Source organism: Oreochromis aureus, linkage group 6 (assembly GCF_013358895.1).
Source record: "Oreochromis aureus strain Israel breed Guangdong linkage group 6, ZZ_aureus, whole genome shotgun sequence".
NCBI classification, from domain to species: domain Eukaryota; kingdom Metazoa; phylum Chordata; class Actinopteri; order Cichliformes; family Cichlidae; genus Oreochromis; species Oreochromis aureus.
This window is the reverse complement of record NC_052947.1, coordinates 12,333,780-12,350,257: the sequence shown is the minus strand read 5'-3', so window position 1 is coordinate 12,350,257 and position 16,478 is coordinate 12,333,780. Positions and strand designations below refer to the sequence as shown.

The window sequence follows — 16,478 nt, the reverse complement described above, 5'->3', positions numbered from 1 at the left end:
TCTTTTCTCGACTTCTGGACTTATGTTTCTGATTAAATGCCACTCCTCAGTATTTTCCCTTTGCCCTTCGTTTTATGAGCCTTCTCGTGACACTTGTCAAATCAGAGATTTGTGTGTCTGACACACATTGACACGGGGCATTTCTAAGATGTCTCAATATCTTCTCTGTATGTCATGGGACTCTGCTGCTCACTGCTTTCCCCCTCCCTGCGATGCTTTAATTACTTTATCCCTTGTTTCACTCATCCCTTTCTCCTTCACTTCATCGCCCCGAGCTGCTCCTCATTCCTTTTAATTAATCCACACAGATTTAGACACCTTCACCCTGCTGTGAATGCACACACACTCACACACTAATTCCTTGTAGAGAATAACAACTTTTAAGTGAGCTTGCTTCACTTTGAAAGTTTTTTTTTGTGTGTGGTAACAAATGCAGTGGGTCTGATTGCTTGTTATTGTGTGTTCTGTTTTGGTTCAGGGCTCCAACGGAAGCATGCAGCTTATGGAAACAGAGTTCTCCAAAACTCTGGGAGAGATGGTGGCTCTTCATCTGCATCACCAGAAGAGCATCCCAGCGTTCCTCTCCGCCGTGACCCTCGACCTCTTCAGCCGACAGACCACAGTCTGACAGAACTGCACACCATCTCACACACTCGTGTAAAAATTCAAAATGAGCTTAACTTTTATTTTGACTTTTTTCCCCCCTATCGCCTTCTATATACTTCACTTTTCCCCCGCCTCATACAATATTCATAAATTGTTTCGATTGTCCCGATATGTTTCAGCAGCTCTGTTGTATGAATAGATCAGCGAGTGCTGTTTTTGTGGCGGATGAGCACCTGCTTTGATAGAATGTCTCCATCTTTCATTGAAAAGCAGCTTGGTGCGCCTATTTGTACAATGAATATTTCATCAATAAAGTCTCGAGGAAACCATTTTTTTTCTAGTCATCATGAAAATGATCCATAAAAATCACTTATATTTGTATTTGGAGCCTTCTTTAAAAAAAAATAAATAAATAAATACTGAATGTTGGAAACACACTTCCTCTAAGTTTGTTCCTCTCTCTCGGGGCCTTATACAAAAGAGAAAAGAAGCAGTTGTAGTTCCAGCCTGTCCGAGCCAATCTGAGCCGGTGTCAAAGCAATTGCTGAATCCGGCTTAGTTCAGTTTGTAATTCAGATTTGTTTTTCCCCTCACCAGATTTTTAAAGGTTGGAATTCAGGAGGCGGTGCAGGGTAATCACACGGGGAGTATTTGTGCGTTTCCACTGTCAGCAGGATCACTAAGCTTGACTGACACTGAAACACTGAAGGAGTAACCGTGTGCAGTCATTTTAGATGTAATAGATGGAAAAATCATGGATAAGGGTAATTTAAAAATTTGTGTCACCTATCAGCCTGTCACCCAGGAGAAACGGAGCAGGCGCGAATGAAAGGAACAGTGTCATACAGTATAATATTAGTTTAGGACTCTATCTGAATTTCAATTGAGAAATTATGTATTTGCTCTCTCTTACTTTTTTCCTGTGCACCAGCTTTACAGAAGAATTACAGTGTGTGGTGTGCCATGTGCAGGGAAGCTTTAATGTTTGCAGTGCCTGTAACGCAGTCATTGTCCATGAGTTTGAGTTTGATGAACTGCGATTTATCCCCTTTATGGCTTCAGTTAACGATTGCATCTTTGTGCGAGTGTGAACACAACACGAGTGGAATTTCTTGGTAACAATAAAGTGAAAATGGCAGAAATAAAGAGGAAGGGAAACGAGGGAGTCGTCCAATAAAACCGAGAAACAAAAGGAAGCAAACTGAGGATAAAGCCACTTATCACAGCAACGATATAAGGACTCCAGCTGGCGCAGCCATATGTCTCATGAGAAAACATATTCTGCACAGTACATGCCACATACTGTCCTTGTTTTGTTTCTGTTTTTTACACACATTCATTTTCATAGCGCAGCACATCTCCTGCACACCCACCGCCCCGATGAGGTCATGTGTTTGAGGGTTTCGCATAAGCTGTGCAGCACACTGCGATCTGCTGTACCTTTGTCGTTTTTGTCTTAAATTTGAAATGAAAATGTTAATAAAACACATTGGATTGTTGATCGAGTGAGATTTAATGAGTCACTGCGTTAATAAATACTTCGCGAAGGAGAAGCGCCACCCAGACCGCAGGCATTAGGAGACACTTGGATGTGGAGCTAACACTCGAATGACTGGTGTCCGGGCTCGCATCCATGGGTCTAATTTGCCTCAGACTATGTCCAGATTGACAGATTGGCTACACAGAAGGTGTAGTGTGAGCAGCATGTCAGTGGAGCAGCAACAGCCGCTCTGCTCCTTTCCAGAGTTAGGAGCGGGGGGGGGGGATCCATCCTTGTGTTTTTATAAAGCACTCTGAAGTGTTTTGGTGTTTAATAAGCCTTCACACTAATGGAACTGTTACCCAAACTGCACTTCCTGGATCACATTTTTTGTCATGGATAATTGAAGAAACACATTTTTGTTTTGTGTGTGTGTGTTTTGTTTCTTTCTGAATGCTGATTACATGTAAATTAGTCTCTACTGAACAGTGTCTATAAAGGTGCGAGCTCAACCAAAGAGGTAACGAGTAGTAGCCACTGAATACGTACCAGTGGGCAGCTCAGGTGTATTGCTTCTTGCATGATAGACACTGTATTAACTTAATATTTTTTTTTAATATTTTGGGGTGTTCAAACTCTTTATTACTATAGCAGCAGGTTGTGTGTTTAGAGGGCCGAGCATTACCAACTAGATATAGTTAAGACCGTCTAAGCACGGCTCTCTTTCTGGAGTCAAACTCCCACCAGGGCTGGAGTTGCTCTGAGTCAAAGTTGCTGCCAGCATTCATGTCTGACAACCCAATAACACGGTGCTGGATGCCGAAGGAATCTGTCAAACCAAAGTACAAGGATTTCTGGGCTTAGTTAGCTGACAAATAAAACAGAGGTGAGGAAAAAGGAGAGCCTGCTGGTGCCACTGTAGAACAGACTGTAAGAAGAGTCTATGGGGTTATTAAATGGGACTTAACCTACATGCTGTGCGTTTCCATTTTGCAACAGAGGAAAAATGTCTGGCTCATTATGGTTCTCTGTCATTTCTAGCTCATTTATACTTGGGTCCAAGCATTTTTTAACAGTGACTTTTTTTTTTGCTATTACCTTCATCACCAAATGCTGTTTCCTGTCTTGAGATGCTCTGTCAGGCCTTTACTGCAGCCACCTTCAGTAGCTGCTTGTTTGGTTTCAGTCTCTGCCTCTGATTTTTTATCTGTGTTTCTAAGACTGAACTTTGCACACTTCAGATTTCAGTTCCTGAATCCATCTCTTGTTTGTAGACAGCGACATGCCGCCTCCAGTGTGTTCTGGACATGGTTGGATGATATGAAGTTGTTTTTCTCTTAACCATGGATGTAATTTTATTATCATTCACTTTAGTTTTACTCTGTGGTCTTTCAAACCTTTTGGTAAGCTGGCCAGTGCATTCCTTCTTTTTAATTATGTACCTAAAGTTCTTGCTACCTGATTTTATTTCGGTTTTTCAGCCTAATGACGGCATCTCCTTGGGTCTCATCTTGATACCAAATACAAGTTCAGCACTTGAAATCACCGACAGATCTTTTATCATTGTATTTTTGTACTTAGTACACAATACCTTTGAATTTGTTACAATAAAATATAGATTTGTGTAGAAAATCAATTAGAAAGATCAAGTTGACTCCACATGCATTTAGTCTTATTTAAATACTTTGGTTTACTAGTAAAAATTAAGCGAGGAAGAAAAGATAAGTTATGGTAATTCACCAGATTTTAACCTCATGGGACAGATTTACACAATAAAATCAAGCAAAAGCACGAAACTCATTTTCAGTTGATTGACCTTACAGATCTTTTATGTAGCTATTTTGTGATGAAATAATGGGGAGCAGGCCTCACCTGGCCATGAAACTGTTTCTCAATTATATGTCCAGTTCCCTTTGAGCCTATCAAAATGGGGGACTATGCAAGAAAGTATGGTTACTTTTATTAAATGCCTTGAATTAAAGCTGAAAGTCTGCGCTTCAATCCTATACAATTGATTTGGAATCCATTGCGGTGGTGCACAAACGTAAGACTACAGAACTTGTCATTTTTCACTTGTGTATGTCACAATAGGTCCACTGTTGCATTCAGGGACCCTTATATGAAACCTGTCCAAAGTTTCTGATCATTTTAGTCTAAATCTAAGCGTTCAGACTCCCCTAATCACCGTTTACACTGTTTTTCTTCACGTCTCACTTTTTCAGCTTTCCTGGGCGCGCCACAGGCACCCACCTGTTGACTCTGCATGTATGTTTGAATGAATCAAATAGGAGGGATTTCCCCTGACACAGCCACTGTGGTCTTTGAATTTTAATTTCTGTTGTTTTTTCAGTAACAATGTCATCAGTAGCCTTCAGAGTGCTGTTGTGCTTAAACAATGGCTTCTCGCTCCAGGCAAAAAAGAGAAGATATGTTTAAAGCTGTCCTTTTTTTTTAGGTTTTCTTTGCTTGTAATCAGCTGGAACCATGTTAGCTCTAGTTTACCACCGAGAATTACCTGAAGCACAGCTAATAAAAGAATCATCGCTTCCTAATCATTAGTGCATCGTTACAATCTTAAATGTACATCAGAATAAAAGAAAAGCAGGAAAAGCAGTGAACATCTCGATCGACCACATCATGTCCATTATTATTATAATCCTTCACTACCTGCTAAACTACAACCCCTCACACTCTTTCATCATCTGCTCCCCTCCGCTCTTTTATTCATTCCTTTATCTTTATTTCATCAGCCCATCATCTCAGAGTCGAAAAACAATTAGCACAACCCTTGATATCTCATTAACTATAAATGAGATGGTGGAGTGAGGTTAAAATGCCATGGCTGAGCTGTGCGCCGTGCATCAGATTGCACTGGCGCCCAAACCTCATCAGGCAGTAAACAATCCATTTGAAAGGTGTATTTTAAAAGAAAATACGCAGCGAAAATCATCTCAAGGCAGCACTAAATCTTTAAAAGCAATTCTCGTGCATGATTAATTTATCTTTAAAAATTTTTTTTTAAAGGAGTGGTACTTCAACTTCATCTTTTCAGCTTTATTTTTGTAAACCACAGAGAAATATTGATGAGACCCGCTGAGGAGAGACATGCCCGCTACAGAGGGGAGTCTCAGCTGGAAACTAGAGGGAGGCTTATGGGACAGTAAAAGAGGAGAGAGAGGGAGAACCTGCCACTTTGTTCTTTCATCTCATCCCTCTTCCCTCTGTCTCTCTCTGTCTCTCTGTCTATACCTTCCTCACTAAACTCTCCATCTGCCAGCTTCCACTCGCACAGGAAGCTCTGCATCATTTTCTCTGAAGTGAGTCTTTCTCCCAGTGCTTCCTCCAGTCTCCAGCTCTCTCCCTCACTGTAGTCCCAGCAGAGAGAGAGAGAGAGACAGTGCAGCTGTCATGCTTTAGTTCAGATCTGAGCTTCTTTTCCTCGGGTTCCCCCCTAGAGTAGAAACAGCAGGAAACTGTATTCACTGAGTAAGGTGTGTGTGTGTGTGTGTGCGAGGGCATTCATGTATTCTTACAGTATTGTGCCCCAGAACAGCAGTAAAAAGCTCTTTGCTATGTAACTGTTTTAAGAGAAGGAACCCAGTCCAATATTTAACTTCACTTTTCCTCTGGGTCGTAACAGATGCTGAACTTTTACAGAGTTATTGTAATGCAGTGCCTTTTCCAGCTGAAATGAAATTCTTGGTACCGACTTGGATTTAGTGATCCCGCGAACGTTCAACACAGCAGGAGGCGTGAGGTGTGAGGTTATCGTACAGGCTTAATGTTAAAAACAAGAAAGAAAACCTCAGCAGAGAAAGGAAAAGAGAATTCAACTCTGACCTACTGCGAGCAGTAGGAGCGTGCCAGATTTTCTTTTGAAATTATAAATGCTGAGATTATTGTAATGGGAATGCCTACCTGGAAGACAAAACAAGGCTTTATTGGGTGCTGTTGCGTGATTTAAACTGACCCTGGAAATAAGTTTTAACTCTTTAAGACATGGCAGCAGCATGTAAATATGATCAAGGCAACCTGCTAAAGTTCAAACTGAGCATATGAATGAGGAAGAAAGGTGATTTAAGTGACTGTGAACATGGTGTGGTTTGTTGGGCTGATCTGCTGGGATTCTCCCACACAGTCATCCCTAGGGTTTACAAAGAGTGAGCTGAAAAAGAAAATCTCCAATTTGAGACAGTTCCCTGAGTGCTGGGTGATACGGTTCTGTTTATGTTAGACCTTCGAGGTTATAGGAAGGCAGCTGAAACTAAAATAACCACTCATTTCAACCACAGTATGCAGAAGAGTGTCTCTGAATGCACAACACGTCAAACTTTGAAGTACAGTAAGATGGGTTAGAGTAGCAGAAGACCTCACCGGTGTCACTCCAGTGAGTTAAGAACAAACTGAGGCTTCAATTTGCACAGACTCACCAAGACTGGATAACAGACGGTTTGAAAAAGTTGCCTGCCCTGATGCGCCTTTGATTTATGCTGTGATATTCAGACGGCAGCATCAGCATTTGGTGTAAACAACACGAAAGCATGGATCCATCCTGACAAACAGGGTCCAACCTGCTACTAGGAAGGTGTAAGTAATGAAGTAGGAGTGAAGATGTGAGATATTATCTAAACAAAACAACATGTTGCTGCCTTAACATTATAACTCTAGAACACTGAAACACCCGACTCATAGATGGTTTTAGGTAGCTAATCAACACCAAGCTTTGCTTTGACAATGAAGAATTTCTCATCCTTCACCTCCTGAACAACATTATTGACCCACCAAGATAGAAAATACACACTGTCTGTGTTACATGCTTTGATGCTGGTGTAAATAAAGGGATTTTCCACAAGCTGCACTAAAGAGCTACAGCACAACATTAATACCACCTGTCTTATATTGTTTATTATGCTCTTCTTACCCATTGTGGTGTGAATGCAGGATCTCTGTTGGTGTCCTGTCAGCTTTGAAATGTTAGCAGTAGATATTCTGGATGCGTAATCCAGTTGGGATATGGGGAGTTGGGATGATTTGGAATCTCCTTTGGGTTCTTTGTCACGTTCCTTGAGCCTTCGGGAGACTTGTGGAATTTGCAGGGGGTTGGGGGTGTTTCAGCTCATCTGCAACAATGATTAGTTGGGTGGAAAGTGTTGAGGAAAAATCCACATGAATGCCAGGACTCCACTGGACTTCGCTTTTGCACTGTTGTCAAAGCACTTTCTAAGCCCTGTTTTTAAAGATGCTATTATATTATCATCGCAGAGCTCTGGCAGGGGGTTTATTGATCGAAATACTGCAGCTGGTGCTGCATACAGATTGGAGATGCACCAAAGAAACATTCCTCAGGGATTTTACTCCATATTGACATGATAGTATCACACAGTAGCTGCAGATTTGTCCAGGATTTAAAGCTCCCATTGCAATACAACCCAAAGGTGCTGTGTTGAATTGAGATCTGGTGGCTGTGAAGGCTGTTTGAGTCCAGACAACTCATCATCATGGTCAAGACCAGTTTGAGATGATTTTAGCTTTGTGACGAAAATATCCCCCACACCATTACATCATTACACACCAGCATCCTAAACATGGCATCAGTTCACAACAACATGTTTAGCCTGAGTTTCCTGTTTTTAGCTGGCAGAAGTGGCACCGAGTGTGATCCTCTGCTGTTGGTCACCTGCTTAGAAGTTCAGTGTGTTTTATGTGCAGAGACGCTCTTCTCCATTTCTTGGTTGATCCGAGTGGTTATTTGAGTTACTGTTGTCTTTCACAAATATTTGTCTTGAATTAGCTGAATTCCCATTTAACAGAAATGATCTTTCAAACATTACCTTATGCACTGGTTTTCACTGGTTTTCCCAAACTTTCAGGGCAAGGAGCACTTTAGTGAAGATATATGTGCTTTGTGAAGCTTCGCCACAATTAATGACTTTAATGTGGAAATGACTTGTGATTCTTTTCTTCTGTCTCATTTGATGAGACAAAAGTAAGGTCACGTAGAGGAGAGAGTGTCATTTATTCTAATCAGAAGTCTGAAAATTGAATCACAAGCTGTTCAAACGTAATTGATGTTCTTTCTCAACTCTCCAGTTATGTCTTACTCCTCAGATTCATAACAGGAAATGATTCATCTCATTAAATGTTTCCTACTTTGCTGCATGCTGACAAATTTCCAAACATTGCTTTCCTGTGTTTCAGACAGCTTTTATTTTCCAGCATCCCTCTGTGAGTTTACACAGACATGAGAGAACACTCTCATGTGTTTGTTCTTCTTTATTCCCAGTACCCTTCAGACTTCAGATCCCCTCTAGAAGCTCCCAAACTGCCCCTGCCTGATTAATCTATTAATGATGGGGTTACAACACAAGACATTTATCCACAATATATCATATTTGCCTAACTGAATTTGTTCAGTGCACGGTAGTGTTGATGTAGCTGTTTATTATCATTATTTGAGTTTAAAAAATGTTCATGTCATTAATGACCTCCTGGATTTGCATAGCTGCAACTTCTGTTCAGTTTATTCCCATTTATTTAAGCTCCACCATAAAGACTTTTATTTATAACTTTTAATGTAATGTGTTTATATAATATTTGAGGTTATGTTAAGAGGTCGAAGTGGGATTTGGGGAAACCTTAAAACCAGGTACCAGTGTAGAAATACTTCACATAGTCACTTCTTCTGTCAGGGTGTGATCAGCTAACCTGGGCTGCTACTCTGCTCTTTATTGATTTAGCCACCTGAATTCAACAAAATATAAGTAGATGTTACTCGAACTGCTAATTTTCAGCTCCTTTACACTATTAAACCTGTTTAAAAGTTATAATTTGATGACCGGATCAAGCCAAGATCACGAAACACTGACCAATACCACTGTGTCTGCTCTGTACCGTTCCAAATTACTGTGCAGAAGCAGTTTGCGTTCGCCACCTGCATCTAACAGTAGTGCTAGTTTCTGACTGCGACCACAATTTTACATCTGCACCATGAACACATCACAGCATTGAGAATTAAGGATGTGTTGAGGGTAAAAGCTCCTTGGATGTCATTATTTTCTTATTACCATGCAAGTATCTCCATGCTGTCACTGGAAGTGACGCCACGCGGCAGCACATGAAAAATGAACTCATTTGACAGTAATATGCAATAACCTACCTATCAGATTTAATTGTTCATTAACAGAAGGTGCTGGAATGCTGTTTCAGATTATTCCAGCCCACTTTCATCCCTCTTTATGTTTCCTACAAAAGTCATAATAATTTCGCTCTCTTTGGCTGCCTGTTTTCAACGTTTGTTCTGCTGGCTCTGTGCCAGTCCATTTGGAAACTGCTGGTGTGTCCTTTTTAATGTAGCAATGCAGATATGAGCAAAAACATATATGAAGCTTCATGGAAGTGACTCCACCAAAGTTCTGCCATGAAAGAATTCAACCTCTATAAGCTATACATTGACAACCTGCACTATATTGTGTAAATATATATATATATATATATATATATATATGTATATATATATATATATATATATATATATATATATATATATATATATATATATATATATATATATATATATATATATATATATATATATATATATATATATATATATAAAAGGAAAAACACAACAAGCAAGCACAGACGGTTTGAAAAGCATAATGTCATCGCTTGTGTGAGCCAAGCTGCTGTTCTGACTCTGAAATGTTAAAATGTCAGTGGGTGACAGAAACACCAACAGAAAACACGGCTCTCTGTGCCCCTTCCTCGTGACAATAACATAACTCTGACAAAACCTTACGGTAAGGAAATGCTCTCAGTGATGGATTACCAAACTGGACAACATTTCAAGCTTTTCCAAATTGATTTTCATGCTTCCCTGGCGTGGTACGGTATCACTGGCTTCCGTGGTGGAAAATCTCTCTGAAAGACTGATAGTAAAATGATAACTGCAGTGTATAGTTTTCAATGCACTCAGCAGAACCGCATCTTTGTACTAGTGCTAGGTTGGGCATCCTTTATTTCCTTGAGAACTGCCTTAATTCTTCATGCTACAGATTCAATGAGATGCTGGAAACATTCCTCAGAGATTTTGATCCATATTTACATGACAGCATCACACAGTTGCTGCAGATTTATTGGATCCATGACAAGAATCTCCCATTCCAGCATATTCCAAAGGTGCTCTATTGCAGCGGTCCCCAACCTTTTTGCGCCACGGACCGGTTTATGCCCGACAATATTTTTACGGACCGGCAATGAGGTGTCGCGGATGAATACAACAAAATAAAACTAGTGCCGGTACCGAAAAAAGAAGATTTATTCATAACACACGTGAAAAGACCCAGGAAAACCGAGTTAACGATAAAACGATAACAAAATAACGCTGAAAACCGATAAAACCCTGAAAACCATACATTTCACACCTGAGCCTCGACTCTCGCGGCCCGGTACCAAACGACTCACGGACCGGTACCGGTCCGAGGCCCGGGGTTGGGGACCGCTGCTCTATTGGACCGGCATCTGGTGACTGTGGAGGTCATTGAACTCATCGGCATGTTCAAGAATCAAATTTTGAGGTCATTTGTGCTGGAAGCAGCCATGAGAGGATGGGTAACTGTGGTCATAAAGGTTGCATGAGGAGCAACAATACTCAGGTTCTGTAATCAGTAATTGAATCACCTTTCTTCCCCATTCTGATGTCCAGTTTGAAGTTCAGCAGGTCATCTCGACCATGTCAAAGTCCATGGTTATGCGCTCTGAGTTTAACTGGTTAATTAGATATTTGCCTTAGTGAGCAGTTGAACAGCTATAGTAACAAGTAACAAGTTTCTGAGCTAAAAGCCATGAATGTGTGTGCTTTAGAAATGTATCATTAAAGTTATTAGTAAAAGCTGGCCCACTCATTTGAAATTTCTGATATTTTCCATCGTTACTACGGGCAAGTTGGTGATCATCCTCTGGCATAACAGTTGGTCTAAACTGATATACACTCAGTACTGGTGCCAGATCAAGAGAACCTATTTGCAGGAGCTGTCAGGGGCATATATTATGAACTTCCACAGAGCAGATTCATTTACAGATTTCTCCATTAATTTCTGTAGTTTGGAGCAGTTGCTCTGCCTAAAGTCTAAACATCCACTAATCCTCAGACCCATACAGTATATAATGTATAGTTGAGAGGGCCAGTGGAAATGTGCAGGCAGGCAAGTCGCCAGGCACACTCCAGTGTGGCTGCCAGAGAATGAGAGTGACAGTTTGGCTAATTAGAGCACTTTTAATATGCACTGCTCGAGCTCTCGTCTTAGCTTCCTTCAGTCTGTGTATGTGCGGGAACACGTGCTGGTGTGTGTTTGTGTACTTTGAGCTGATTCGGTGTCACCTTGTGTGGTAATTTAGAAAGGTGAGAGAGTCTGAAGAAGGCTAAGAAACCAAATATCCGCCAAACTTTGTTTGTCCTCTGCTTATCTGCTAATTCTTTGGGTTTTTAATCCAAACTCATTTTCTTTGTGGCGCACGTTCTATGATTTGATTTTTAATTAATTAATTATTTTTGTTAAATTATTTATTTATTTTGTATTTATTGGGTTTAACCCCAAATTTCTCCAAATATACTCGCTCTCGACACTCAGTACAGTAGTTTGTGTGTGCCAAGTGGCAACGTACAGGACAAAAAAAAAAATAGTTAAAGTGTGTAAAACTGCAGTTCCTCTACTGGCCGGCTCCAAATGTGAGTCAATCCCATTTACTGTTAAAAATGACCAACTTTAGATAATTAAAAGCATGTTTATGGCCTGGTATAACAACCAGTTTTGGGCTCTGGTGATCGTTTCCTAACAGTCCTGTAGGTGATTTTCATTTAATAGCTCATCTATTTGGATACCGGCTGAATTTATTTGCAGCTGACTGGTCTCTTTGATTGAGAGTTGTGCTGACCCAGTGAGCCGTAGGTGATCTGTATTCCAATTCCAGAGGTGGCAAAACTACAGACTTTCTGTATTTAAGTAGAAGTACAGATACTAGTGTTAAAAAATACTTCAGCACTGATTCATCTTCTTTACTCAAGTAAAAGTGAAAAAATACCGGCTCTGAAATGTAAGGAAGAGTTTAAAGTGGGATTCAGCTGGTGGGGGAACGCTAAAATCGCTTGTAATGGCTCAGTGTGGGGAAAAGAATCACAACTCACCATCATTTCTATTGAGAGCTCCAGTAGATTTTTTTTAATGTACAGGCTGTGATCAGCTGATCTAACTTCATCACAGTACAGCAAACTAACCTGTTTATTCTGCACTAACCTGCAGAGGATTTTCATGCAGCCTTTAAATAACAGTTAGTCTACCTCGGTTTGTTTTGCAGCATATTGTCCCAAAATACAAACCCAATATCTGATTTAATAACATGAGGACTTATATGTAAGCTTTAAATTACCAGTTAATCAAACACCACTGAGCATCCTTACATTTACATCTAAGCTCTCTTCTTCTTCTCCTGTTCTGACTTTCTTATCTTTGTCCATCTCTGAGTGACGTTAGCTCTGATTCTTTTCTCTCCCTGTGAAATACAGCAGCTGGATCTTTAGCTAGCAACACACTGTGCTACAAACTACACACAAACAATTTGTGTGTTTGCTGATGTTTGTTGAGCTAATAGAAACGCTGAATTTGAAATTACGTACTGCAACATTTCAGACCTTTATGCTTGCTCGTCTTTGCATGGCTAGCTAGAAGTACCGCAACTCGTGGACACCTGCAGTCATTAAGGTGTCCCCCCCCCCAGTCCACTGTAACTCATGACTATGGCACATAGTTTTGCCTCTTTCATCCTTTTTGACATGAACAGGACTACCTTTCATGTGTTACTGTTTAGGCAACGGTTTGATGTTTGGAGGCTCGCAGAGATGTGAAATAATAACTCCCCTCGAATCCATTAAACCAAAAGTAACAAGCCTGTTTTGGAGTTTGTTTTGGGGGGAGTAAAGCACAGATACCCGAAAATTGTACTTAAGTACAGTAACAGAGTATTTTATTTGTACTTTTTACTTCACACCTCTGTCAAGTCATTTAACCTCTTGGAACTGTTGACTATCTTGACAGCACTGATTTGATTCATTTTTCATGGACCCACCTGATAAATGATGTGTTCCTGTGAGGTAGAGGCCATGCGAGCAGTCTTCTGCTTCAGTTTTGGTAGGTGAAATTCTAGACTTTTGTTTGTATGTAAGATAGCAGATGTGTGTCTGTACATTGCAGCTGTGCAGCTTGCTACCCAAGCAAAACAAGCTAAATAAAGCTCACTTGTAATGCCAGCAACTCCACTGACACTCCCCACTATCACTTAACTATAGGAACTTCTTTCTCTAAAACTGCTGAGATGTTTACCTCAAGAGTGATTGGCCTCATAAGATATTTAACCAGCACCAGGTTGGATATATACCTCCTGTCAAACAGAAGATAACAGCGTAACCACTGACCTAATAACTCCTAAGTCATGTTGTTTGCCTCTCAGCCAGCCTCGACCTTTCCACAGTGTTCTCTTAGTTAGACTGTACATTATTAATGCTGCTTGGCCTCTATGTGTGGCTGCCTGTGTATTGAAGTAAGAAGTGGGGCCCTCCCTTTAGCGGGTTGATTTTAATATGTATTAATACAGTGGTGAGAATGTTTCTCATTATTGCCCTTATCATCATGCTCTATCAAGCCGCCTCCTTCTACAGGCTGGCCCACATTAGGCCGTGATCTTTGAGAGAGACAGCGAGTCTAATTCTCATTTTTAAAAGAAGGTTATTTCACAAAGACAACCCCTGGGGCTCTGTGAGAAATCAAAACCGAAAATGAGCAAAGAACTCCTTCTTTCTTCGCTCTTTTATCTTCCTTAGCCCCTTATTCTTAATTCCATTTCCTTCCTTTTCTGTTTTTCTTTCTTTTCCCTTCTCTTCCTGTCCTCATATCTCTGCCACCTCCATCCCTGCCGGGGCGTCACTGTAAATGCCAATGTGGAGAATGAAGGAGGGTGGTTATTGTTTGTGCCTGGGGAGGGTTCCTTTTGTTACTTGGGCAGGCATAGAGTGATGGGGAGACAGGCGGCGTGCACACACACACAGACACATAGAAAGACGGATATTTTGGTCACTGCAGTGTTGGCTGTGACAAGCCTGACAACTACTTGTGTTCCAAACTCTGATGCCGGGTCAAGCTGGAGGCTCCTTCTCCGCTCTGCGTCAGACTGCTTTGATAATACCACATCTAGAAAGGGCAGCTCTCAAGCACAGCGCTTCAAAACTACACTTAATGTAGGTTCCTTTCCACTGTGCAGCAGCAGTAATACCAGGAGTTGTTTGGCTGCCCTTTTCAACTGGCCCACCGGGTACAGGAGCAAAATCTTTCATTCTCCTGGCCGGGAGTGCTCTTTAATAAACCACCCCCACGTCTACGAGTGCGTTTTTGTGCATTTCTGTAAATATCATGTGCAAATTTTAAAAGTTCAGCAATAAAGTTAAATCTCCAAAAGCTCCAAATTAAAATCGTTTAATGACCTGGCACAAAAAAGTGTGTTTTACCCTCCCCGCGTGTTCAGATTTGCAGAAAAAAATCATATGTGCTTGCAACTACAGAGTACGTCTGTCTCTGGGAGTTTGAGAGTGAGCAAGAGATCTGAGATGTCACAAAGGGAGGGAAATGAGGCTGGGGAGGCAGATGATGTAAGTACAGAGACATACCACACTCACCTGCCCTCGGTAAAAATCACACAGGAGAGATGGGAGATGGAAGGATAATGAAAAGGCTCTGCCAGAGCAGGTTCCCTTCACACTGTCTTGATAGAAGCCGCCCACTGTCAAGCCCCTAAGCCAATTGTACCACTGCAGTTTAAAGATAAGGAGTAATGAACCTTGCTGGTGATGTACTGAAGTCACAATTTCCAGACAGTCAGTTCAGGATTGAACAGTATTGTGCTCCAGAACGTGAATTACACCACTGCTATGAATCCAAAGAGCTTTTTCACCTGCAGCGATAAGCTCCCGGTACAGGCTTAGTGGCGGTTTAGTCATTAACTATATGTGCACTTAATTCTTCTTCACCATTAAAACATGCATACTGAAAGTCTGCACAAAAATGACAACATCAGACCTGAAAATAGGGAGCTCAATATCGTGTTTTAAAGTGAAACAATTACATGTCCCTGTCTTGTTTTGAGATGATGTTCTTTATTATTTTTTTTTGTCATTTTGCCTAAATGTAAATGCACATCATAGTCATATTGCAGACTTCAGCTTTAATTCATTGAGTTTTACAGAAATTTTCCATGAGCTGCTTAGAAATTACAGCCATTTTTATACATGGTCCTCCATTTTTTAGAGGCTCAAAATTAATTGGACAAACCAACATAACTTTAAATAAGAAGTCGAGGACTGACTGGCATCACCAGTTCCTTTAGTCCTCTTCCTTGAGATGCTCTGGCAGGTCTTTACTGTAGCCAACCTCTGTTGCTGCTTTTTTCTGAGCATGCTCTGTTGAGTTGAGATCAGGTGGCTGAGTCTTCCCATCGTTCTGTCACATAAGTTCATCTTTGTGTCATCTGTCCCAGTAAATGACCAGGTGCTGCGAGTTCAGAGCTTCAACTCCAGAACTTTTATCAAAATAATCAAGGAGGCCTCACCTGGCTGTGAAACTGCATGTCAGTCAAGTGTCCAGTTATTTTTGAGCTTGTGTATGGAAATTTACTTTTGGAAAATGGCAGTGAATGCAAAAACTAACAAAAAATGCAAAACTGTAAAACTTGTAATCTGTACAGATACCTTTGTGGATTTTGTGAGTTGCTAAACAAGGCATATACAGAAGCCATATTCTGTACGGTGGCCCTGAGGGGTCAAACACACTGCAACTTCAGAAAACACCAGCAAATAGAAAAATGCTGCAAAAGCACACAAAACACAATCGAGGTTGAATAAAATGCAACAGAAGTAGACGCTGATGTTTTCTTAACTTGCAGTGCATTTGACCTTTGAGGGCCACCGTATGAACATACTGCAGTCCATGCGCTCAAGTTACTGACATGCAACATTGGACCTCTGAGGCGAATGGAACACGTTATTTTGTGCTAGCTTGCTGATTGAGAGTTGGTAAAGTAACACGCTGTTTAGTGATGAAGAAAAAAAACTGCTGGGAAGTAAAATACTGCTGTAAACAGGTGGATATTTAAAGATTTAAATAGTTGAATGAGCAAGAAAGCTCTTTCATCATGTTTGTTAGACCGCAAGGATCCATGTGGTTCATTTTTAGTGAGGAACACTGAAGGTAAACATCGCTCTACAGGGTGCCTTTGAAGTACTGAGCTGGAGTTGGGAGGTGATTAGCTTAGCTATACACACTTCAAATTAGGTGTTTGTCACTCTTTATAG

The 16,478-nt window shown here is 40.8% G+C and overlaps 1 protein-coding gene across 1 annotated transcript in view; it reads left to right on the top strand.

Moving 5' to 3' along the window:
* mad1l1 (mitotic arrest deficient 1 like 1) overlaps positions 1-1,043 on the top strand; it is a 69,527-nt gene extending 68,484 nt beyond the window's left edge. Inside the window, exon 18 of the mRNA XM_031743878.2 lies at positions 479-1,043. Coding sequence (XP_031599738.1) covers positions 479-628 — 150 coding nt within the window. The 3' untranslated portion in view covers positions 629-1,043. The remainder of the gene's footprint in view (positions 1-478) is intronic.
* Positions 1,044-16,478: the final 15,435 nt, after the last annotated feature.